The sequence below is a fragment of the Amblyomma mixtum genome, chromosome 3 (genome assembly GCF_055824585.1).
Source record: "Amblyomma mixtum isolate Tamu chromosome 3, ASM5582458v1, whole genome shotgun sequence".
NCBI lineage: Eukaryota > Metazoa > Arthropoda > Arachnida > Ixodida > Ixodidae > Amblyomma > Amblyomma mixtum.
In genome coordinates this window covers 198,038,446-198,062,589 of record NC_143014.1, presented here as the reverse complement: position 1 = coordinate 198,062,589, position 24,144 = coordinate 198,038,446, and the positions used below count along the sequence as shown (strand labels likewise).

At 48.8% G+C, this 24,144-nt stretch overlaps 2 protein-coding genes across 2 annotated transcripts; both read right to left on the bottom strand.

The window, feature by feature from the left end:
- Positions 1 to 14: 14 nt before the first annotated feature.
- LOC149353242 (uncharacterized) lies at positions 15 to 9,570 on the bottom strand. Its single transcript, XM_089575778.1, has 6 exons — positions 9,422 to 9,570; positions 9,035 to 9,145; positions 7,766 to 7,957; positions 5,795 to 5,920; positions 4,619 to 4,762; positions 15 to 334 (listed from the first exon to the last, which is right to left on the bottom strand). The coding sequence occupies exons 1-6, from the start codon at positions 9,567 to 9,569 to the stop codon at positions 15 to 17; spliced, it is 1,041 nt and encodes a 346-aa protein (XP_089431904.1). The 5' UTR covers position 9,570.
- Positions 9,571 to 10,005: 435 nt separating this feature from the next.
- LOC149353241 (kelch-like protein 10) lies at positions 10,006 to 21,518 on the bottom strand. Its single transcript, XM_089575777.1, has 6 exons — positions 21,285 to 21,518; positions 20,571 to 20,777; positions 16,445 to 16,653; positions 15,388 to 15,620; positions 12,880 to 13,075; positions 10,006 to 10,072 (listed from the first exon to the last, which is right to left on the bottom strand). Exons 1-6 carry the CDS (start codon positions 21,516 to 21,518, stop codon positions 10,006 to 10,008), a joined length of 1,146 nt encoding a protein of 381 aa, XP_089431903.1.
- Between the last annotated feature and the right edge of the window lie 2,626 nt (positions 21,519 to 24,144).

Below are 24,144 nucleotides of genomic sequence, written 5' to 3'. Positions count from 1 at the left end.
GATCGGGCTTTCCGCTAGGCATTCAGAGGGAACCGCTGCCGCGACGGCGAATTCCGCTTGCCCTCGCCGCCGAATGCCGAAGCTTGAATGCGCCATGAAACGAGCGCTGCTGCAAGCGGATCCCACAGCTTTTCGCTTGGCCCGCCTGATCGCCTGCTCCTTTGGGCCGTCATGTGAATGCTGTCGCCGGAGGGGCCCGGCCGGGCCACGCACGGTGGACCCCACGTGACCGGTCCGCGGACCAGTCCGTGGCCCGCCGTCTGGATAGGCGGATGGCTGCGCGCGTTTCCCATGAGTCGCCAGTCTAGCGTGCATAGCTTCCAGTATGCCAGTGCTACCAATAGAACGAAAACGCGTCAGAGGCTGGAAACAGGGCTGTCAGCGAAGTGTTTTGCAGGACCTTTTTTAGGTTAAGCGCGGCAAACACTCCCCGTCATACTTTGGCGGTCAAAGGTTCGTGCGACGCGTTCCTTAGCGCTTAGGAGCCAACTTGTGCACTCTCTCATCCATGCATGGCTGGGCTAGTACTGAAAACAGCGCTCGCTCACGGTAAGGAAAACGGTATTTACACTTAAACCACATATCGCACTCATTCACGTTTCGCGCCAACCACACATCGCACTCATCGTGCCACAGTCGCGCCAGGTGAAATTTCATCGCCTGCAGAGCATCTCGCCTGCGGGGGAAAAAAAAAAAAAACGAAAACTAACAAAACGGTCGCGAGTGTGTACCGCGAAGGTTTGAGCGTTTGCTGTGATGTGAGAGCAAAGAACCTTTCAGAAACACGCTGTGCTGCTGCTGGCCCCGCAGATCCTTGGCGCGCTGCCAAGTCCGCCGGGTGAACCATCGCAGCCGGCGCTGGCCAGAACAAAATCACTGGACGGTAGCGAGTTCGTAATGCGAATGATCCATCTTGCGATGGCTTGTGACCGCGAAGAAATAGAGACATATTAGAGTTGATATACTGGTGCATCCGCCTCGTATTCGGCACCTGGTGAGGGCTGCAGGAGGTGCTGCTCATATGTCGAAGATGCATTTTTGCTATGGGTGCCCGAAGGCGGAGTTTTACCAGTGAGTGCTTGGCGGACGCCTATGCCAACGGCGCAAGACTAAAGAAAGGGCTAAGAACAGGTAACGGTGTCGCCACCAGACCACCACTCTGAAATAGAAATGCAGACGTCAGGTACAGAACGAATTAATTTTACGTCACAGAATGAACCAAAGGTTTATTCGGAATTTTGATTTGAGGGGAAAGTTGTGGTAATTTCTGGCGGGGATGGGGGTTTAAAATTATAGTACGGGGTAGTTATGCCAACCACACCATATAATATACATGGGGGCATGGTTGCGCGCAAAAAAAAAAAGATATGAGAAAAGGGGTATAAACCTTTCGAACCAAGTGATACCTTTCCATTATTTATTTCTACTTTCCGACTTGCTTGCAATTTCAGGCCATTGAAGAGGGATCACTGGACACATTAGATCATTCCGACTTCCAAAACACCGACATCCCGTTCGAGGTACCTCTTCCGGAAAAAATGTTCCTCGATGTAAGTACCACCTTCGCTACACTGCGTCAATTGCGACTCTCTCCGTTTTTTTTTATGCTCTATTTGCATGACAATGAAGAATACTATGTGTTATATCTTGCCGAAGCCGGAGGTACGCATGGTCATTGTACTGCATGCCTGGTGAAGCCGTGGACTCCCATGCAGGAACCTGTTTCTCTTTTACGGTGGGAGCCGTTGATGGGAGCCCACCATGAGTCGTCGTGTAATTGAAGCCCTTGTAGCTGTATAAATACGCAAGCCAAAACGACGCAATCCGAAAGCCAAGCCAAGAGAGAGGCGAAGGTAGGAAATAACGAGAAAAGAAAGGAAAGGAGATTAATAAAGGCGGGAAAAAGAAGGGAGAGAAAGTGGAAGGACATGACGGTTGTCGCCAAATGTTTTAACTAAACCGTAGCCTATTTTAACCAATATATATATTTTTTTCTCCACAAACCTTGTTTTCTGTTTTGAATTAGCGTCCGACACATGCCTCCTGATGCTGAACAACTATGAAGAGAGATGTGAAAAAAACAGCAGGGAGGAATACATCCAAATGGGCTATTGGCGGGGTAGTTGGTCCTTGAAGTCGAGTGAAGGAAACAGCGCACAAGACAAGGACGTGCCACAACAACACAGGTGTCAAAATAAATTGCAGTAAAGAAGAACAAGGCTGACTCCATCTAAAATAGAGAATCGGCTATCTATATCTTGGTCATTACATCAACACACGACGGTTAAAAATGAAGGAAGGGATGGTAAAACTAGCTGGAACATATATTCGCCACATATATATTCTATAGCTTTTCGCAACATATGTTACGAATAGCTATATGATTAACATGCTGTCTTATTTCTTGTACTCCTCATTCCAAAGCAGTCGACATCAGGTAAGACGTGCTTCAAACGACTGCGCCCCGTTCATTCGGAAGGAAGGATAGCGTATACGCGGCTTATATGGCTCTCAAATGCGTGCCCTCGCATGCTAGCGAAAAAGGTGTACCACTGTGGGCCCCAAGCATGTAAAATGTAAAAGCATGTAAAAGGAAATGTCGCAAAGGACTGCGTGTTTAAACGGTTGGATGGTAATGCCGTTCAAGTACATTGCAGCCTCCAGTTGGGCGAACAACCCGCCGACGCCTGCAGGCCGGAACGCTGGGAGCGGCGGGTCGAAACTTGGGTCCTGCCAGTACGCCATGCTAGGACGCCGCTGGTATACAAGGCACGGTTCACCGGGTCACCACTGTTGAAGATTTGCGGGGCCGCAGCGGAGCACCAGAGCAAGATGACCAGCGTGCCAGACTTCCAGTTGGGTCGAGGGTTGCACCTGTGATTAGCAACATTTTTCTGAGCGACATGGATAGGAAGGTAGCTGCGGCCTCGGCGGGAATGTTCTTGAGGGCTTTCAGATACGTGGATGATTTTCTAGTCATCGTGGAAGGGTCTGACCCTGCAGCGGAAATGGCTGATGTTTTAAGGGTGTTCAGTCAGTTCGGCCGTGGTCTAAGTTTTACTACGGAGGTTTCTGTTGGCAACGAGCTACGCTTTCTTGACATGTCTTTGAGAGCTACTCCGGGAGACCTTTGCTGTATGTATCGCCCGCGCACCGTCAAGCCACATTGGCGGGCACTGTCGCAGTCGGCAGCGTTCGTTTTAACGATCCAGATAATTTTCTTCTCACGGGAGGTTTTCCTGTTCTCAGAAGCTACGATTCTTCGAAAAACTGCTAAATTTGTTAGCCGTGTTAGCAGTCCTTGTTAAAGGCCTTAAGCTGCTTTTATCTTCACCGAGGGACCAAGTTTTTGAGCCAGCAAATGGTTAGTTTCCTTAATGAGGCCAAGAAGTTTTACAGTTGTAGAGGGTATGCAACGAGAGCGAGCCAAAGCAGCGCCCTACTCGGCTTAAGAGATATAACTCTTTGGCATGGCCACCGCAGGGAACACGTTTACGCGTGCTTCACACCTTTAATGTCCAACTCTCGCGCTGCATCACAGAGTAGGGGTTCGCATTGCTGCAAGCCGGAACCACTCACATTTATGGCCCCAGGTCACAGTGCTGCTGCTGCCGTGCCAAGAGTTGCACTTGACTGCCGGTAGTAGAAGCTTGCCCATGACATTTAAGTGTTACGACAACAATAATTCCGCCATCTTACTTCACAATCAACAGCACGAAGCCTGTTTCCGCTTATAGTAGGCGCATGCGCAAGAATGAGAGAAGTGGGCATTTCTAGTGTTCCGGAGGAAAACGGCGAATACTGTCGGGCCGTATTTCGTTGTTCATGGCTGGCTGCCTATTGAGCCAGTGCCTAGCGGTTCCTTTGTGCTTAACTACTCACAGACCACTTCATATTTCAACAGTTGAATCCGCTTCAATTAGGCACACAAATGGGCCTTCCTTCAGATCGGCTTTTCCGACAACCTGACTGCAGAGTTGGCCAGGCCTTGCGATGACGACGCGCATGTTACGGTCGAGCAACACCGCAATCAACTCTCGCCGAATGCCACCACTGCAGATGCACACATAGCTGATCTCTTCCTTGGTAGGAGTGCTTCATTTATTCGCACAGGACGTGCTGAGCGATCCGATATTTTGCGGTGAGCCTCGAGCACGACTGAAGTGTCTTAAATTTTGTCGATACGCCTCCTGGCTGTTGAACGTGTTGTGGTATTTTGATCTGTTGGCAATAAATTCCTGAGCTCTCTGGGCTGGCCAGTTTCATGACGATTGTGCGCGGACGCAGATTGCCCCAGTGCTCCAGCAAACAAAATAAAGGAACAATTATTGAGTATTGCAAAAATTTTTTTCTGAACGCGCACGTGCACGTAAAATATCCCCTTTCATGTCTCACTAGTTTCATCCAAATGTATCGAACTTGCTAAGCAGCAGAGGTGCTTTCCATTAAATCAGAAAGCTATTAACCAGGGCAAGGCAGGTTATGCATGCTTGCAGGTTGTAACTGAACTTAACCTCAAATTTAAGCGCCGCTCGCGCAAGCTGAGCTGAACTTTCGATCTCTAATCATTAATTTGTGTGACGAAGCCCTGTACTTTTGCCTGTAAAACGACACTCACCACGAGTGGCCAGTCGCCTCGCAAGTGCGAGGCCCTTCACGTAACAGGCGGCCATGGCACTGACCGGCTCGTTCAGTGGAACGGCGGACCGCCAGGTATTTGTCACGGGCGAGTAACGTTCAACTTCGGCTGTCGTGGTTCTTCCTGCGTTCAGTAAAAAGTAATGATCAAACGGCATTGTAGAGAATCTTCAACTGTAGAAAGTTATACAAGTCAGTGCGTCACTTGATTCTTTTTTTTTTTTTATGTGCGTGAAGTAGAACACTAATAGGGGGCAGTATTGAGGCTGAGTACTGACCGTGTTCAGCCGTGTTTTTTAAAGCAGTCATGACTTCTTGGCGGTCATGTTTCTCTTGCCAGCTGAATAGATCGAGAACTGCGGCTCCATAGCCGTTCATTTAGGCAGGAAGTTGAATCTGTTGTTTTATTTATTAAAACTTCAAGAGCCAAACTTCAGTAACCTGAGAGCCGGAAATATATGTTGTTGTAAAAGATATATGAAGAAAGCTTTCCGCAGTGCATACGAAGACCTCTGGAATAATAGAGATTCCCGCCGCCAAAAGACAAAAAAGTGATCTTTCGAAGTTTCGCTTAGCGCCTGCTTCTGTAGTTTTTCCACTAGGCAAACTTTCCCAGCTGCATTTTTGCGTGCAATTAGTGCCTCTGAAATCAAGTTTATGGCTTCTAATTGCTGATTTATTTCTTTTTGTTACCCTCATCCTCTTTATTCGCTAATATTTATTCTTACTGACGATTCTGACCTCAGAAATAAACGTGTGTGTGGGGGGGGGGGGGGGGGGGGGGGGTTCTAGTAGCAGCCATATGCATATGGCGTTGAAATCTGTGCTAACCAGTCCTTGGGTTTCTTAAAAATGAGGGCAGCCCTGCTCCTATGCATTACACCTGCTATCTCAGTGTCCAGCAGCAAAGCGTCGTAATTAACTGCCGATTGATTGATTGAATGATTGATTGATTGATTGATTGAAGGAAAACAAAACGTTTTATTTCGTGAAAAGATTGGATTCTTCCACTCTGGACTTAAGGTTTCTGCAGAAACCACATTTGCCGAGCAAATGGAACTGGTCAGGCAAGTATCTAAGTGGTAAAACGCAGATTCAAGCTGTTCCTTTGCTCGTAAAAGAAGCTGAGGAGACGCGGAGAGAGAGAGGTGTGCACCATTGAATCCGCCGATGACGTAAAGGTCTCCGTACAGCTGTGCCACAGCGAAAGTGCTGCGGCCCACGCACAGAGGCGCCATGGTCTGCCAGGAGGACGGGGCTTTGTCCTTCTCGCTGGCGATCACTGCGCAGGGCGTGCAAGTCGGCAGACCACAAGTTTAGGCTGCTGGGAGAAACACATTGATATTGCCTTGTGCCTACCGACAGCCCATAGGCGACGAAGAGAGAAAATAAATTTCTTGCCTTGCTGGCGTACGCAATGAGTGCAAAACAATTCTACTCCCTTTGAGACTTGCGTCAACTGGAGAGACCTCAAATTGACAGAAAAAACTCACCAATGGATAGGCATCTAATACTTCGACGTTGGATGCGTAGTTGAAAAAAAAATAATGGTGGCATAAGGGAGATGCTACCGTGTAGTGGCCCTATTTAACAGGCGTTAATGCAGTGTAAGAGAGCTCTTGAAACTACAGCCATTTCAGCCTTCCTCTCAAATGTTCTCGTATTGGCTCCCACCACGACGCCGAACACTGAAGGCAATTTATTCGTATTAGTGCGTCGCGTTTCGATTTTCTTCCGTAGTAACATATGAATTTACAGCAATAACGTTACTGCTGCTTTCCAGGATTCAAATTAAACGAAATTCGGTATTCACTTGCGATATGTTTCTTGAGCCTATACTGGGGTCTATTCAGCGCTCTTCCGCCGGCCTGAGACTCATATGCAACGGGACTAGGGCTGAGGGAAAGGACACCATGTTTTTTTTTTCACTATATTTGAATTAAATGACCGGGCTTCTATTTTCGCGGGACAAAGATAAAGATTTCCAGCTTGCTGCGGCCGTTGCTGAGCAAAGTCTCTCATGTTTCTCTGAACTTCTCAAGAGGGTCTATTTCTCCAAAACAGACCATCGAACTACCGGTAAACAGGATTCGCAGATTGAGGAGCCAGAGGTGCATGCAAGACACGGATAGATTCATGATGCTCACTGTGTTTTGAAGCGGTTGAGTACATTTTTCTGTCTGCAGAGCTCTGTAAAGTAATATCTGTCCTTGGTACTCCAAAGTTCTCGTTGCCCGAAGCGCCTTTGTTTTTTAGTCGGCAAGATTGTGCTACTTCGGAAACCATCACCACCTTTTCAAGGACATGCACTGATGCTTACCACACTTTCCTTGCAAGGGCATATAGAGGGTATGAAGTGTTAAGGGCCTTTATGCTGGAATTTATTACCCTCGTATAATTATGTTATCTTACCAACAGAGATAGAAATCATACCAATGGATAGAGATCAACAGAGATAGAGATCATACGAATAGAGATGGGAGGCTGACGGGAAACAAGCCTCTCCCAGACAGCTTGCCCAGCCAACTGTCCCTGGTGGGTTTATTTTGGTAGGAAGAACCCAGCGGCACATAAAAAACATTCATGGAAAGCGATACAGAATTCGTCAAACTTTAATATACAAGGGGTATTAATAATGCCTTAACATAAACAAACTACAATGACAAAAACAGTCAGACAGTAACATAAAATCCTGCGAATATAGGAAGCATTCAAAATGATGTTGTGCGTATGATGAGAAATAAAGGTACAGATAAATAAATTGAAGTTATTCGATTCGAAGGCGTTAAAAAGGGAAGGTAACTTGTAACAAACGATTTTGTCGGGTATAAAGGCGAGTAGTATAAACTATCCAACTATTCTAGGCTGTTTTTCAGAGAATTTAGAAGTTACGGATTACAGAGCATATTACATCAAATATTGTCGTTCAAAGAACATCCGCTAACATACCGACAACAAAAAGACGTCAGACTCGCCGATCTACACCGATGGCAGGAATAAAACTTGAATATGAATGGGCGGGCAATAAAGGATGATGTTTTTCGTGGCCTCTTTTAGGGAACTTGCACAGCGTTCGTGGTTTCCCGAGAGGGAAGAACACGCCCGTGCGCTCGTTCTCTATCCTCACTGGTGCTGAGGCGGCAGAGGCCGTTGTATCCGCCGACGACGTAGATGCGCCCCGCCATCGCCGCCATCTGGTGGCTGCAGCGGGGTCCCGGCATCTGCTGCACCAGGCACCACGAGTTGGACGAAGGCGTGTACTCCTCCACGCTGCTCAGAATCAGGAGGCCGTCGAAGCCGCCGCTCGCGTACAGCTTCCCTGCCTCGAACGGGCAGCGACACAGTGAGGGCGTGAGAACTGCTTCGCTTCAGACTTGCTCTCGCGATGACTCAGACTACACTGGATAAGTGCAGAGGTACGCGTGACATTTTGAAATCTGCATGCTTTGAAGCCATGTGCCTAACTGGAAGCTGGGGTTTTACAGTTATCCCGGAGTGCCCCACTTCGAACTCGACCACGGCAGCCGCGTTTCGATGGATGTGAAACGGAAAAGGCGCCCGTGTGCCGTTTTATGTCAGTGCACGTTAAAGATCCCCAGGCGGTCGATATAATTGCGGAGCCATCCACTACGGCACCCCTTTCTCTTTTACTTCATTCACTCCCACTTTCACCCCTTTCCTTACGGCGCGGTTGAGGTCTCCACAGAATCATAACACGGTTACTACGCCATTTCTCTTCTTCAAAAATCACTTTTTTTTTTACAGCGATAACAACATTCCAATCGATGGCGTGCGAAAGGCGTGCTAGACGAGAGGAATACCGCAGTAGGTGAACCTAAGGGCTTGTGCAGCTTTATTACGTGTAGAGGATGGATGCGGTGGTGGTCGATAGAAACAAGATGTAGCTGTGGGCAAGCAATTACGCCCCCAAATTTTGTGACAGATCCTTGATATGGCTGTCATGGCTTGTGGTAGCAATATCTCACGACGAATTTTAGTTACAACTAAGTGTGGAACATGGATCGGGATTTATCAGAGCCGCTACGACCGTAGCGAAATTTAGCGCAAGTCGTTGGCCTTGGCTGCAGTGTCGTCCAACGCAGAGCGCGGCAAACTCTTAGCTTTACTTTGACAAACGTTCTGAAATAATGCAAATCCTCAATACTGTGCACACAACATCGATAGCAAGAGCCATACGTGGCATGCAAATAACTTCCACAGCTTACTACAGTCACACCTTCACTTAGGAAGGACGCAGAAGAGCGGAAACGCCGGGATATACCGTATATCGTTTAAGCATTGAGTTACTTCTCGAGTAGGTTCTTTAGGGTGCCCGCGAGAAAAATAGGTGTGAGCGGAGTCTGTCGTTCACACAGTAACACTGGTTCACACCTACCTCTAAATGCGCAGGCTGCACCGCCGCTGCGCGCCCTGCTCATCGAACACACCGTAGTCCACTGGGTGGAGACGGGGTTGTACCGCTCCACACTGGCAGTGCGACCGGTGTCTGCATCAAGGAGCCCCAAATGACAATGACATTTCAGAAAAATGTAAACAATGAACAAACGCTGTATTAAAAATGTGATCCCTATAGTTAGTCTACTCGCTCAATACCAAAATTACTAAAGATTTATCGAGTTCAGGAATGACGAATGCTCCCATATAAGGCAAGTCCACGACCATGCTCTTAGGGCACGCACGAATGCAATAAACATTGCCGGTTCCTCCCAAAGCCTAGCCAATTAGAGCTCACGCAAAAACGCTCGACAGCGCGAACGCATACCGTCGCGTCCCCCGATGGCGTAGACGTAGTTGTCCAGGGACGCGACGGCTACATAGCCGCGGGCCGTGTGCATGGCCGAGCAGGGATCCCACACACACAGCTCGGTGTCGAAGCGTTCGCAGGAGCGCAGGTACGAGCTTCCCCGCATTCCGCCCACCACGTAGATAAACTTGCCCACCATCGCTGCGCCGCGGTACGCCCTGGAAATGATCAGGAGTTTACCGCTCTCACATTGCACACGCTGCCTTGCAGCCATTGCTTGGGCTCGTTTTACTATAGGTGACAAATGCAACGTGGACAAAACTATCCAAATGTGTCCTGTAAAACAATATTTCAGTTGGGGGAGGTAAGTTACTAAAGCAGATGGTCTTCATTTGAAAGGCGCGTAAGCCCGGTTGTCGGAGGCGCTAATGGAGGTCTACTGCTTGTTCTCGCTAGCAGCTAATGTTGTGTTTGGTGTGTTCGCGGTTCAGTTGACTTGTTCACATATCATTTGCAGCGGACGGTTCGACTGGTGGCGTCATCATCATCATCAGCCTGACTACGCCCACTGCAGGACAAATGACTCTCCTATATATCTCCAGTCAACCCGGTCCTACGCAAGCTGAGGCCACTTGGTACACGGAAACAATGCGCAGCGACCTCTCAACACTGTCACGACAGAGGGAAGCAACGATGGCACAGAAAGGGTGAAGGAAGCGTTTATTTTAGTTCTATTCCAAAAATTGAGAGGGCGTATGTAAGGGTTCGGTAGTGTTCGCGGGGGTCATCGGAACGCGGCTAGGGGTGATCAATGCGAAGCGTCTCCTTTTTTGGAACGCGGCCGCTCGCAAACGCGCCGGCAGGTATACGGGTGTCCCCCCACCCGCGGTACTGATTCGCACACGTGCTGGCACGGATGTCTATTTGTGTTTGTTTTTATTTTGTGGTGGAGAGAGTGTTCTACTTTACGGCAGCTGGAGGGCTGGCCAGGCTCTTGAAGAACCAATCATGTTGAGAGCACAATATGATTGGAAGCTACGAAATGTGGGCCGGGCCTTTCGGGCTTTAAAACCGGGCCCCGGAGCTGGAAGCGGGGTTCTGGGCTAAGGTGAGATGCAACGCATCTTCGGCAACGCCGAGTAGGGGCCTCCCCTAGTATTAGCCAGATCCACCTTTTTGTTGTTTCTCCTTTTGCCGTTTAATTTGTGCCGTCGTATCTAACATGTACAGCCTGTAAATATCTGTACATAAACCTCAGTTATTGCCTTTCTTTATCCCTGCGTGTCAACACATCTTGAGACCGTCTCTGACGGGGCACCCCTGGTGCGAAGATCGAGCTTCAGTCTTAGAGTTATCAACCGTCTCTGGCGGGGCACCGCTGGTGCAAAGAAGAGGAAGACAAAGAACCTGTGAAAATTTACTGGCGCAGTCGACAGGATCCTGCGGCCATCGGAAGACGGCGCAGGAAGAAGACTGAACGCAAGGAGAAAGGCGACGGTCAGGCAACAGCAGGGTTCGAGAAAGGACCTGCGGAGAGACGGCGGCAAGGACGTAAGGACCACGGCAGTAGTCCAGCGACGCGGGACTGCGTCCGGTCAAGGAAGGCAGAGCGTCGAGAACTCGACGGTCACCGGCGGGTCGCAGCAAGTGACAACGTGCACAGGACCAGCGGCGTGCGACAGCTCATCGCAGCGTCCGGTGCAAGTGGCGGTGGACTGCGACGCCAAGGAGCTGGCAATGCGGATCGACGCATCGAAACTGTGAGTTTCCTTCGTCGCATTGTTAGCGTCCCTGTGCATGTGTTCGAGCCGGTAGGACAGTTGAGGAGTACAGACGGCGGTATGGAGGGCTATCCATGCCGGCCCTCACTCGATGTGAGGTACCAGGTTGAGTTAGCGAAGGCGCGCTTAGCGGACCTTCAGGCTCAACTCGCGAAAGTGAATGGCGGAAAGGCGGTGCTTCGCGACGAAGAACCTCAGGATGTTAAGTATGTCTTGGGGGTATTAGAAGCGAGACGCCAGCAGGTAGAGCTGGAGATCTCTAAGATCAAGGAGAGCAGAAGAGCCAGTCAATCAGCCACGGAGAACTGCTCCGAGTCCCGAGAGATGAGGCCGCCTGTGCTGGAAGACAAAGACTTATCCTGCTCAAGCACAGGTGGAGGAAAGAGCAGTCAGGACGCTGAAAGCAATCAGCCGGTATGCGGGAACGCATCTTTGTTAGGAAAGGCCGCAAAAGGCTCAGAAAATGAAAACAGGATTCCTGAAAGGCGCGGAAATATCAAAGCTTTTCCGCCACCGCGGGCGGCTAGCAAAGAACAGCAGCAGCCCAATTCTCATGATCCAGGCCCAATTGAGACCAAGGTGTCCGGTAACCAACAGGACAACGGTCAAATTCCTGCAGGCTCGGTGACGGAGGTTGTGACCTCCGACACGTCAAAAGAGCGAACGAAAAATAGCCAGGAAGAAGTAAAAAGAGAGCCAGCTTTCCGCGAAACTGGAATCTCTGGTGGAAAAAGTATCGGGATGGAACGCAGCGCCGTCCAGTTGTCGAACGCGCCCGATGTGCGTCCGATCAGGTCATCTGATGACAGGGAAATGTGTGGCGGCTTGCCACAAGACAAATTCAGGCCGAATGACTGTGAGGGGGCTCATGCAGCCCCAGAGTTAAACAATGCTACGGAGCCGGCAAGCTCCTATAAAGTAGGGAGCGGCAATTTAAATGTTTGCCCTTGCAGGAACAGTACGCACCGTGCTACAGGTCGCAACATCAAATGTAGCAAGACTGACTGTACTGCTATATTTGGACGGGCCAGGGGCTATGCTCTTTACGCACCACGAGGTTCGTACCGGCGCGCCAGAGAGAGCGGGCCCTCAGGTGCGTCGTGTAGTGAGGGGTTTGGACCCATCAAAACCCGGGACGTTTTTGATCCTGGAGGGCACCATCTTTTCAGTTCGCGCCCCGTTGTGGCGCCAGCCTAATGAGTGAGTTACCGTTTAGGCGTTAATTGTGTTACTGACAACACGTGGTGGCTCGAATGTTACTACACAGGGACGCTCGGTGCGACTAAGGAGGCTCACGTGGGCATTGGGCGAGTGCTGTGAACGCTCCAGTCGCTATCAACGCTATGGGGCACTTCATACCCTATGCCCGACACAGTGTGCGGTTGCGGCGTCGCCAGACTTCCTCCTTTCACTCGCTCGCCGATCTGACGTCTGTTCTCACCGACCGTTTCCTGCTGCACGAAATGCTCTTTTTCACAGCTTGCTTGGGACTGCGTTTTCGGAATTGTCAGAGTGACTTCCAACAATCCTGAACTCGCGTCCGCGTCCCTGGTCTCATTAGGGGTTGAGCTAACTTGTGCAGCTGGATCGTCGGAGTGCGCGTTCACCGCCTCGAATACCGCGACGCTGCGTTCCATCAGGCTGCTTTCTTGAACTGCGACTCCAGAACCCTTCAATGCGAATCGTGCATCTTGCCTGGGTGACGTGCCCCGCATGGTGTGCATGAGCCAGCGGTAGGCCCGCGGATCGTACACCTCGACGGCGTCCCGTTCTTCTCCAGAGCTCCAGCCGCCCACCGAGAAAAACACCTCGTGCGGCACGCGCGGAGCCCAGCGCTCGGGATTCGCGCCGGCGCAGCGCTCGCAGGGGAACCGAAAGAGGGCTGCGATGGCTGCGGACAGATCGGGAGAATGGGGCATTTTCGTCTGGCGAGTCGAAAATAATGGGCTGTTTTACCCAACGTGTTTAAGTGTAATGACCTGCGGCGCAAACAGATTGAAGAAAGGGATTATCGAAATGATATCATCAACATGAGCCCACCATGCGGCTACGGAGGGAAGCTATGAAGCTTTCTTCAATGTCTGGTCGCGGTATCAGGGAGTCTATAACCATATTAGCGGTAAAAACTTTCAGATCATTGCGGCCACGCGCATTGGAGCAATGCGAAAGCAAAACGTCCCCATACTATATCGTCGTCCGTGATTGTTGTGACGCCCATGTACTATATCGACACCCATGGCTGTTTTGACGTCTAAGTGTATTTTTCGCGTCTTTTTGCATTTAATTAACTAATTACAACTCATTAACCAACTATTTCCCACGGCAACATTTCATCACACACTATCTATCGCAATCACACTTTCACACACTTATTATCAGAGAACGACGTGATCATGCGGACAAAATTTGCGGACACGTTTTGCGGAAACTTTTTGCTGACTCGACAGAGCCATATAATTCTTTCGCATTGAGATGATTACAAAGTGATTAAGCAAGTCAGACAGTGGCTCCTCATCTAAGCAAATAAATACCGTGAAAAGGGCCTGCTCTACTTGTGCTGTTAGGAATATAACTTGGCCAAAATGTGAGGGCACAGAAATGAATGATAGCGATAGCGACGAAATAACAAACGACGGACAAGCTCTTGTCCTTTCGCAGTTTTGTCATTTTTCACTGCCTAGTAGACCAATTTCGCGCGACAGAAGACGTGCATGACTGAACGGTACTCACTGAAGAGTGCAGGTTAGTTTTAGATTTCTGACGAAATATGACTGCTAAAGGGCTCTAACCTGTAGAAGAACTGCACATTGGGCTAATTGGTGTAGATTCATAATCGTGGTTCAACAGCGCACACACATGCAGACCAAGAAAGAGACAAGACACACATCAGCGCTGGCGTGTGTGTCTTGTCTCTTTCTTGGTCTCTGTGTGTTTGCGCTGTTGAACCACCATTATGGTTCTAACCTCAAGATGGTAAGAGATTGTCTCAAGTGCAGTAGCTCTGGGCGTTCTGTGGTAGCAGGTACTGCGGCCGTTTACGACAACCTCTGTACATCTGCGCGCATTTTATTTCATTTCATTTACTTTACCCAAAGGGCTTTCGCCTTTCCGAGGGGTCACGATAAAAATTTCACTGTCGTAGTGAGGAGTTGAAACAGAGAGCTTATCGACACCACTGAGTTCGCTCAAACCTTGTTGGGCTTTATTGCCAGCTTTTAATGCTGTACATGTTACGAATGAAATGAAAACGTAACGGCTCATTATATTTATACAGAAAATGACGACGCTGGCAGGAGCTCGGAGCTGAGCGCTCACGTTATGCCCGCCAGAGATCAAATGCTTGGTTCCCTTTCGGTCATGTTGGGTTCTCCGGCTTGCTTCAGCGCAAGTTGTGCCGGAGGTCTCTGGTGTCAAACAATTTAGTCAGTGCCGGGGGTAGTAGCACACGCATGGTGGCGCGTAACGATATTAACGTATAGAGCTGCTCATTTAAAGTTGACCTCTTTAAGACGCACATCTTAGGCTGCTGGTCTAGAAAACACTTATGCTATTGACACCACGCCTGATGTTCAATTTGTATCCCATGTGCACCAGAGTCCAGTTTTGTTCGGCATGGCCGCAAGTGAAGCGGGTAATTCCTCGTGGTGAACCAAACAACTTGAGGCTATAGGAGCGCGCAAACACGGAGGTAACGTACACAAGGGCCAACTTTCAACCTATGTCAGTCGAGTGGTCATTTACGCATATATATCTGTGCACGAAATAACTGTTTTCTTGTTTCTGTTTTTCGGGACTTCCTTGATGGATTTTTTTCTTTTTGGTCTAGTTCTTCGAAACTGTTTCAAAATGGTCGTAACAGATCTTGCTCTCTTGGGGCTTTCGATAAGCAGCCAGCGTATCGCGAACGAAGAGCGCAAAGTACGAGTTGCAATGGGAGTATACCAGACGCGTATACTCCCACCGTGACCGGGTTGTATTGAATCCACTGTATATCAGGTAGCCGAGGAGAGGACTAATCACTAAATAACAAGATCCCCCAAGAACGTGGTCACGTGATTTAGTGGAGCCAGAAATTGTTCGGCGATTGAAGCTTGCAAAACCGGCAGCAGATCAACTGACCGTAAATGAGAAGCAGCATTTTTCTGTAAACGCTGCTTTCCTAATTCACCTACTGAGAGGTGGTCACTGCGGATGCCAACTCACCACCCTTGGGCGCATTGGGTGCAACGCTTCCACTCGACCCTGCGTCGCCGTGTCGGGGGTTCGCAGCGGCAAGCGCTCTGCATGCCTCCAGCCCGACGCCTTCCAAGTGCAGCAGCCGCAGCGGGCTGGGTGAGCACACGCAGGGTCCCGTCCGTACGGCCTCGCACACTGCCGTGTGGTATGCTTTGCTACTGGCAAAGGTCGGGTTCACCTGCCGAAACTCGATGAGAGTCCTGCGCCACACGAGCGTATCAAAACCATAGTTTTCTTGGACTGGATTTTAAGGCTTGGATCACAAAATCCCGCACGCAATAAAATCTAATTTGAGTGAAAGGATGTTTGGTACTGGTGGCCGAGAGATTGGTTGCGGTGACGTTGAGCTTGTAAATGTTGCGACCGGTTGCGAGCTGGTCGGTACCTCGGCTTTTGTTTCTTCGACTAGCGCCATTAGCTTGGGCCGATCACGAACCCAGATTCCAGCAAGAGCATTCTGAGTGCGCACTTTTGCGCGCATGAAACTAATGGCTGCTGTGACGGCAGTCTCGATAAAGGCACCAAGACTCGGTGTCAGAAGGCCAATGTACTGCAACAGACCTTTGGCTAATAGAGAGAGAGATAATATACTGGCTTAATAATTCTACCAAATTGGGCTGCCGGAAAAGAATGCTCATTGAATGATAATTGCATGTCTCTTGAAACACAAGCATTCAAGCTTCGTTGTCTGGCCCTTTGAAGAGGTTACGTTAAGCTGGAGACTGCCACCCCGCTTCCAAGCTATCGTTAGTTGCGTAGGCTTTGGGAATAATTTCAATTTCAGTTACAATTTTCCGCGCGTACTAAAGCAAACCTACCTGCTGTAATAATCTGAGAGGCGCGGAAGTGCAGTTTTGCGAATTCGTTTCCATGAGCTTTGCTTCAGTGCTGCCACGCAGACTTTTGATAGGAGGAATGCTGCTTATACAGTGGTAAGCGGAGATTATGTGTGTAGCCGCGCGCACTCTCGAAAACAAGTGCAGCATGCGTTAAGTAGCCCATGGGTACAGAGTGCCCCACTCACGATTCTCTGCACAGGCCGATGCGCGCGCACTGTAGCAGCATGAACAGGCCGGCATTCCGTTCCTTTGTGCGCGCACGGCCTTGCATGTACCAGCGACGGACGGCATGCAGCACGCCCACCTCGTCTCGCACCTTCAGCTCGCTCGAAGAAAGCAGCTCGACGAGCAGCCCTGTTGAAGCCCTCGAAAACTCGCTACTGCTTCGCCATAGCTGCACACATTGAGCAACAGAAAGCAAACGTGATATTAATCAGCCGAATGTTGCGACGAACTTCAACTAATGATACGCTTCCTACTTTAGAAACGATTTCTTAGCCTTGAGCGCAAAGTGTTAACAGAAGTCTCATGCCCCGCCGCGGTGGCTAAGTGCTAATGGCGTTCGGCTGCCGGCCCGGAAGACGCGGGTTCGGTCCCGGCCGTGGCAGCTGAATTTCGATGGAGGCGGTATTCTAGAGGCCCGTGTACCGTGCGATGTCAGTGCACGTTTAAGAACCCCAGGTGGTCGAAATTTCCGGAGCCCTTCACTACGGCGTCCCTCATAGCCTCAGTCGCTTTGGGACGTTAAACCCTAATAAACCAAACCAAGAATTCTGATTTCTTTAAAACAGCGCGAAAGACAGGGACACAGATAGAAAAGACACACACAGCGCTGACTTATAACTAAATTTATTCATGGAAAATACATGTATATATACAAAATGCAAGATGCGCGAAGGCGGCAAACTGGTAAAATGCGCCAAAAAATTGAAAGAAACATAATGACGTGTCGCGCGCTTTGCCAACTATGCCCGTTCTTTATTAGATAGCGCAAGAGAAGGGGTGCTGACACAAAGGTCACCCCGAGCTGATATCCTTTGGGCCTCAATTATTTCCCTCGTGGTTCGGTCCTTGCTTCTTTTGAAAGTTCGGCACCTATGAAACATGGGTTTACACACTTCCTGATTTTTCTTTGTGCATTCAGAGCAGTGAAGCGGCAGGTTGCGGTCATTGGAGGTAGCCAAATCATTTTTATGTTCACTTAATCTGTCGTTGAGGCAACGCCCTGTTTGTCCGACGTATATTTTTCCACAAGATAGGGGAAGTTCATAAACTATCCCTTCAGTACAATCAACATACCTGTTTTGATGCTTTTTCTTGCATGCAACCATAGGCTTTGTCACGGGACAACTCATGCGACTAAGGCTGGAGAGCTTACACGGGGCGGAAAAGGCTACGCGAACGTCTGAACGCCGCGCTAGCTTCTTTAAGTTGTGCGAGAATGTATGCATATACGGAATTACTGCCGTTTTTTTCTGCTTCCGTGATGACACTGTGTCGGGGCTATGTTCGCCTTTTTGTTCGTGCTTGAGCAAGGCCTCTGCGACAGATATCTGTAGATGCTTCGGGTAGCCTGCTGACGTTAGCCTGGACGACTGCCGAGCGAAACTGTAGTCTTGTAAGTGCTCACAAGATTTTTTCAGGGCGTTCTTGAAACATGAATTAACAATAGCTCTCTTAACCAGTTTGGAATGCGCTGATTGAAATTGAAGTAGTGGCTTGTTAGATCGGGGTTCATATGCCCAACACACGTGGTTGTCAGTAAATACTATCTTTAGATCTAAAAAGCTTTAGATCGTGAGGGTCTTAAACCACTAACTCTGACGCACGAACTTCCGGAAGATGGAACAATTCGCTATCTGATAAAGAACGGGCAAAGCGCGTGACACGTCATTAGGTTTTTTTCAATTTTTTGGCGCATTTTACCAGTTTGCCGCCTTCGCGCATCTTGCCTTTTGTATATATACATGTATTTTCCATGAATAAATTTAGTTGTAAGTCAGCGCTGTGTGTGTCTTTTCTATCTGTGTCCCTCTCTTTCGCGCTGTTTTAAAGAAATCATGGTTCACTAACTAGCCTGCACGTCTACACTTGTAAACCAAGAAGTCTCTTGCGCAAAGATACCGGCTGCTATGAATATGCAGTGTTGGCGTAGATGGCAGCGCCAAGCAGTTGTTTACGTCTGGGACAGTTGCGCTGAACAGGCAGGGTAGATTAAAAACGTGTTCGAAAAAAAAATCTCTGCCTCTCCCGTAACCGAGAGTAGAGTAAGCATGAAATGATTACGGGCATAATGCGAAGCGCGCGCGGACACGACGAGACGCAGGCCTGACAAGAACGTATATGCAGCGCGTTCGAAACTGTCCGAAGTGCGTAGAGGCGAAAGCGTTTTCAGCACCACTTTGCGTATGTGACACTGGTGATGTTACCACTAGATTACGTCACACATAATTCATGACGAAGTAATGACAAATTACTGATTAGTGTGTAATGACTGATTAATGACTAAATACTAATAAACTGCTAATTAATGACGATTAAGCTTCGCCTTTAGGAGTGGAACGCGACAGCGTGTTGTAGCGCTGCCAGGCAGTTCGCGGAACGCCACCACCCGTTCGGCGTGATGCTTCGTCCTTTGAACGCGACGCTTTTTGAGGAAAGGAAAGGTAATTCTCTGCCATCTCGGTGGACACCCGAGCCGCACCTTACAGGAAGGTAGGAACGCCACCACCCGTTCGGCGCGAAGCTACCGGCGCTTGTATGCCGGTCCTGTAGGAGGGCTTAGAGAGTCTCGTTAAATCTCGTACGGTGCCCGGATGTGGCATGTATGTGCTTTTTGCACGCGTTATTAGAAATCGGAAATTATAATTCCCTGCATTATCAAACGCACAGCCCGACTGATATTTTGATAAACATTGAGAAGGCACTGGCAGCAGTTATTTTTTGTGACTCGTTTGGAGACCAACCGGCGCTTGCATGCCGGTCGCGTAGAAGGGCTTAGAGAGTCTCGTTAAATCTCGTTAAGTCTCGTACGGTGCCCGGATGTTCTCGTTTCAGAGCCCGGATGAGTGGCTCTCGGTCTCGGCGTGACGTCACCACACTGCCGACAACGGGAGCTAAAAGCATTTCATGCTTAAAATAAACAGCCTCTAATATTTTCTAACACAAAAACCGATGTCTAATCTCTGTCATGATATATTTTGCGTCATTTGAAGCTACCCTTTTCCGCCATTTCTTCATGAATGTTTAATTTTCCAGTCCCGTGAAACTATTAACTTGCGCATCCGTGACATGTAAGAGAAGGTTTCTGTGGAAATTTATTTGCTACAAACAGACGAAACAAGTAATTTGGAGACATTTATCGAGGCAAACTTTTAAACATAAGCTTTCTTTTTCGCAAGTGAACTCCTGCTTAGACGAACTGTGCGGTACATACACTGAAGCAAATTTAATGAATTCACGCTTCACAATGCTTCTAGTGCCATCGCACACGTTTATTGCACCATTGAAAAACGAGGGTTTGCGATATGCCTAAGCTTCCTGTAGTTACCGGGCCGGAACGGACTTTCGAACCACGTGGCTTTTAGTCTTCCTGAGGCAGGCGCGGGCGACATCACGTGGCACGCATGCTAATGTATAGGAAGCAAGTGTGCATCCCGTGTGGCCCGGCTAGTTTGGAAGACGCAGCTAGAAAATTCAGGAGGCGAAGGCAAACAGTCGCAGTGCCATCTAGGCAGCCAACTGGGCCCAAAAGGAATCGATGGACCTGTAGCATGAGGACTAAATTGCTGTCAACCTCGAACCATTTTCACACGACCTTCGCCACACTGATATCGGTGGCTGAAATTTCTGCTCGAAAACGAAGATGTAAGACAATAAGCATTTCATGCGTAACTTTCAAATTATAAGCACCACGCTGCGATCTCATACGCCTCGGTAGCCGAACATCCTGGTTAAACATCCGTCGCAGTGTTATTTAATACGCTCACATGTCGGATAGTGCAGCAATTGACAGTGATGCTCGCAGTACCTCGATTATGAATCACTATTCACCCACATACCGTATTTGCCAAAAGTAACCGGGCAACAGTGGTTTCTTTCTTAGCCACTTAGCGAAGCACTTACTCTGGCAGCCCTTAGGCTCTGAATATATTTAAAGGTGAACCTTTATCGTCACATTTTGACACCTTTCGGTCTTTTACAGGCGCCTTAGAGGCTTCGTTTTATGGTTGAGAAGCAAAAACCTGTTGCTCGGTTGCTTTCGGCCAAGGGGGTACATCTTCCATCGAAAATAAAGAAGCTCTCACTCACCGCGCCGAAGTGTTCGCGCACAAAAGAGAACACAGTGTCTCGGAATCTCGGCCAGTGGTGCCACAGCGCCAGTGCGGCTAAGCCGAGACAGTTGTCGACGTCCATGTTGTGCAGCAGGTGGTCCAGGCACAGGTCACGGGCCTCCTCCATCAGCAGCATGTCGGCAGCCGCCAGCACATCGGCCACGTTGCCGTTGTTGATGCGCAACTGCAGTGATGGTCACAAACACATTTGTATCATAAGCAGGAGAACTCTTGAAAAAGAAAACTTATCCTGTTTTTCTTCTACATATTCTGCCGTGAGTTTAGGCAGAATATGTAAAAAAAGCCGCCTGATTTCAGGTACCTAGTAACCATTGCAAAAAAAAAAAAGTATGCTTCCGTTCTTTATTCAAACTAATGCTGATGCCAATGCGAGGTGCCACTTAGCTTTGCCACGGCAGAACATCACTTCCCTACCACCAGGACGCTTGCCTCCTGAGCAACACGGAGATTCTTAGGTGTAACTGAAGTGGCAGTGCTCTAGCATTTTCCTGCATGCTGCGGACACAGCACTTCAAAACCGTTACTGCGACTTCTCAGAAAGGGATGCTTTAACCCCCTACTGTCTCGCCATCTCTAGGTTTCTATTGCAACCACTGGCGAGACATCAGGCTCGTTATTACGATCTTGGCTTCTCAACTCCTCCACCTGTTAACCCCTTCCCAAGGCTTGCCTCATCCGCGTAGTAGTAGCCAAGGAGGATGTCAAGCACGGACGCCGAGACCCCCGTGAGCAGCATCTCCCTGCGGGAACCGTACTCGGCGCGGAACGCCGCCTGGAAGAAGGGGCTCGTGGTGCACAGGAAAGACCGGTGGGCCTTGAACTCGCCGCCGTCGTCGGTGCGAATCAGGCAGTCGTAGCAGCCGTCGCCGCCGGGAAGCAGCAGTTGCCTGAAGAAGACAGACATGGCTTCCGAAAGAGATGGTGACTTGTACTAAGAGCCTTCTGCGCTGTCCGCGAGCCCCACGCGAAACCATGATTTCGTTTTCTTCTACCCACTTAGCTCAAGTAACCGGGCAGAAAAAACATCGCTTCGGCGGTGAAGCTAGATACTGATAATTGAGTGAACGGCAAAAAAAACAAACAATATTTTGACTATGAAGAGTGTAGCTTTGTTCGTACTAGTAGCTTTCGCACGGTGGCGTGAGGAACCCTCGTTTGGGTGCAGACTCCTCGCGCTAGAGAAGCGTAGGGAATCGAGGGTTAGCCATAGTGTGGTGTCGCACAAGGAGTGTAAAGTTATGGAGTTGAAGAGATGTCTCCTTCAGTACGCTATTAATGGAGAGGGTGGACTTGTTAAACAGTGACACAGTATGCACACTATTGACGGCCATTCATTGAAAAATTGCGCTGACGGACGAAGGACAAGGGCAAGAACAAGGACGCAATTTCACACGCAAACTTGTTGTGCTTGTCCTTCTCCGGACAGCGCTGCCTTTCTCACAATGATTACCAATCAACTTGATCTGCAACATATCTTACTTATTGCTGATTGGTTGCTGATTGCTTATTTAGTTAATTCGCTTGAAAATAGAGGCAGTGGCCTTCTCATCTACGCCTGGTTGAAAAACTGCGTTTTTGAATACGCCCAATACGCATATTACTGAAATACTTAAAGACGTTCAGTATTTTAGGAGACTTTTAAGTCCTTGTTACGCGGCTATTTATATCTGGATTGATTTCTATGCATCTCTTACCATGCTCTAGTTCGCAACCTTAACGAAAAAAAAAACACGTCAAGAGCAGCTCTCGCAATTTATTTGCCGCGCATCACTAGCAAGGATCGTGCTTGTTGCAGTTGATTAGAGCGATGTTTTCGGCCCTCAACCAATCTCATTTCACGAGTGTCGTGTTTGTGCGGGTTTCCGAGTCGACCCGTCGGAGCACTGGCTTCGAGGCTTCCCGTAACGAGGAACGATGTGGCGGGATGTGCTCAAGTTTCTAAAAAAATAGAAATACAAAAACTCGGGACCTGCATTCAAGCTTCCTCCAACTGCGGTGTCATCAGCCCACGCAGTGTGCGCTACCAAGGAAGCACACCGGCACTGAGAGGTACGAAAGTGGAGCTTATGGGGAGAAAATTTAAGCTGGGCGTTTGCGGCCATTGGGGCTAATTAGAGGCTTGGTAGAGCGGCGCATAATGAACGCCGAGTGCTCTGTGTTGTCCGTGTTGCGACAGTTCCAAATGAAAGAGCGGGTGGCAACCCATGGCCAACTGGCGTAGAAAATGCAAAAGAGGAAATAGCGCACGAGGATAAGCGGAGCAGCCAGCCCTACTGAACTAGGGTGGCTAAAAGGTAACGAGAAAAGTGGGCGTAGAAGTTCGCATTGCTCGAAAGTTTGCCTACTGTGAAGCAGCGGAGAAGGCGTGCGTCGTTTAAAGTTTCTCTCTGTCGAAAACAATGTGGGCGGGACCATAGCTGGCTAAATTGAAGTTTACTTATATGCTGCGCTCTACCAGCGAGCAAGCTCGAGTTCAACGTCATACGGTCGTTTCGAATATGAAGATGACAAAGCTACTCTAATGTTATCACTAACAAATCCCACTCGCAGAGATATTTCGGGCGACAATGGGCCAGTTAAGAACACCTATGACTTGTTAAGAACGTTGAGGCTAAGCGAACATCTTTGCTGGTGCTAATACATCAGTGAGTGCATGCGACGATAGCTAGGGAAGACGCTTGGCAAAATAGAAATAAACTACGTGGAATCACACTTCCGTTATCTGCAACAAAACTGCTGGCAGGGGGATTGAAGGTTGCATTCCTAGCGATGGAAATTATAGAAGCGGCGTGAACACGTTTTTTTTTTTTTTGATGATGGACATTCATGAGAGCTAACGTCGAACTTTTTTTCCATGCGTAGTACAGGCAAACATTGTGCTGTTCGCTATTTTTTCTCTTGCTTGGTGTTTAAGCACTTGGCGCTAGTGACTGTAACTGATATATATACTGCAGTAAAAAGTAACCAATCCTTTTCTAACGGGCTTTAACTGATGGGGTTATCCTTCAGAAGGGCATTGTTCGTACTCACGGCATGCTTCCCAAGAAAACTCGAATTCGTGCAACCATATAATAGATACCTAATATTTCTACGAGCACTGCAGGTTATACGCAAATGCAGGGAACATAGCAGGATGAATGACTGGAGAGACTGACCACACGGGGTCAAGGAAGAGGCCTAAGCACATTGGTATATTCTTTAGTTAAAAATAATCCCGCGAAGGACAGAGCAGCAAGAATATTGCAAATTTAATATGAGAGATGGTTTACAGCGCCATAAAAAAGCCCTGCCAACGGCATAGACAATAGAGAAAGTGGGTGTGACTTAATTGCTCAGCTGCGAGTGCTGCTGAAGACGAAAATGTCGTGCAGCTATCAAATAAATCTACAAGGCACACATGAAGTCACCTATGTGGACAGAGACTTCAGATCTTCGAAATAACTACATCTTTGGAAATAAAACAAAGGGAGGGAATGGTGGCAAGGGAGAGGCGAGGGTAAGCATACTTGGAACTAAAGACCTGCAGAATT

Excerpts from the sequence above, each read along its gene's own strand:
- LOC149353242 (XM_089575778.1), bottom strand. The coding sequence starts at position 9,569 with ATGCGGGGAAGCTCGTACCTGCGCTCCTGCGAACGCTTCGACACCGAG. Across the intron at positions 9,146-9,421 it reads CGCCATCGGGGGACGCGACG|ACACCGGTCGCACTGCCAGT; the intron begins GTATGCGTTCGC and ends TCCTTGATGCAG. Across the intron at positions 335-4,618 it reads GAGGCGACTGGCCACTCGTG|CACTGGCATACTGGAAGCTA; the intron begins GTGAGTGTCGTT and ends TTCTATTGGTAG.
- LOC149353241 (XM_089575777.1), bottom strand. The coding sequence starts at position 21,518 with ATGTCTGTCTTCTTCAGGCAACTGCTGCTTCCCGGCGGCGACGGCTGC. Across the intron at positions 16,654-20,570 it reads TGCGCGAACACTTCGGCGCG|CTATGGCGAAGCAGTAGCGA; the intron begins GTGAGTGAGAGC and ends CAATGTGTGCAG. Across the intron at positions 15,621-16,444 it reads ATCGGCCTGTGCAGAGAATC|GACTCTCATCGAGTTTCGGC; the intron begins GTGAGTGGGGCA and ends CGTGTGGCGCAG.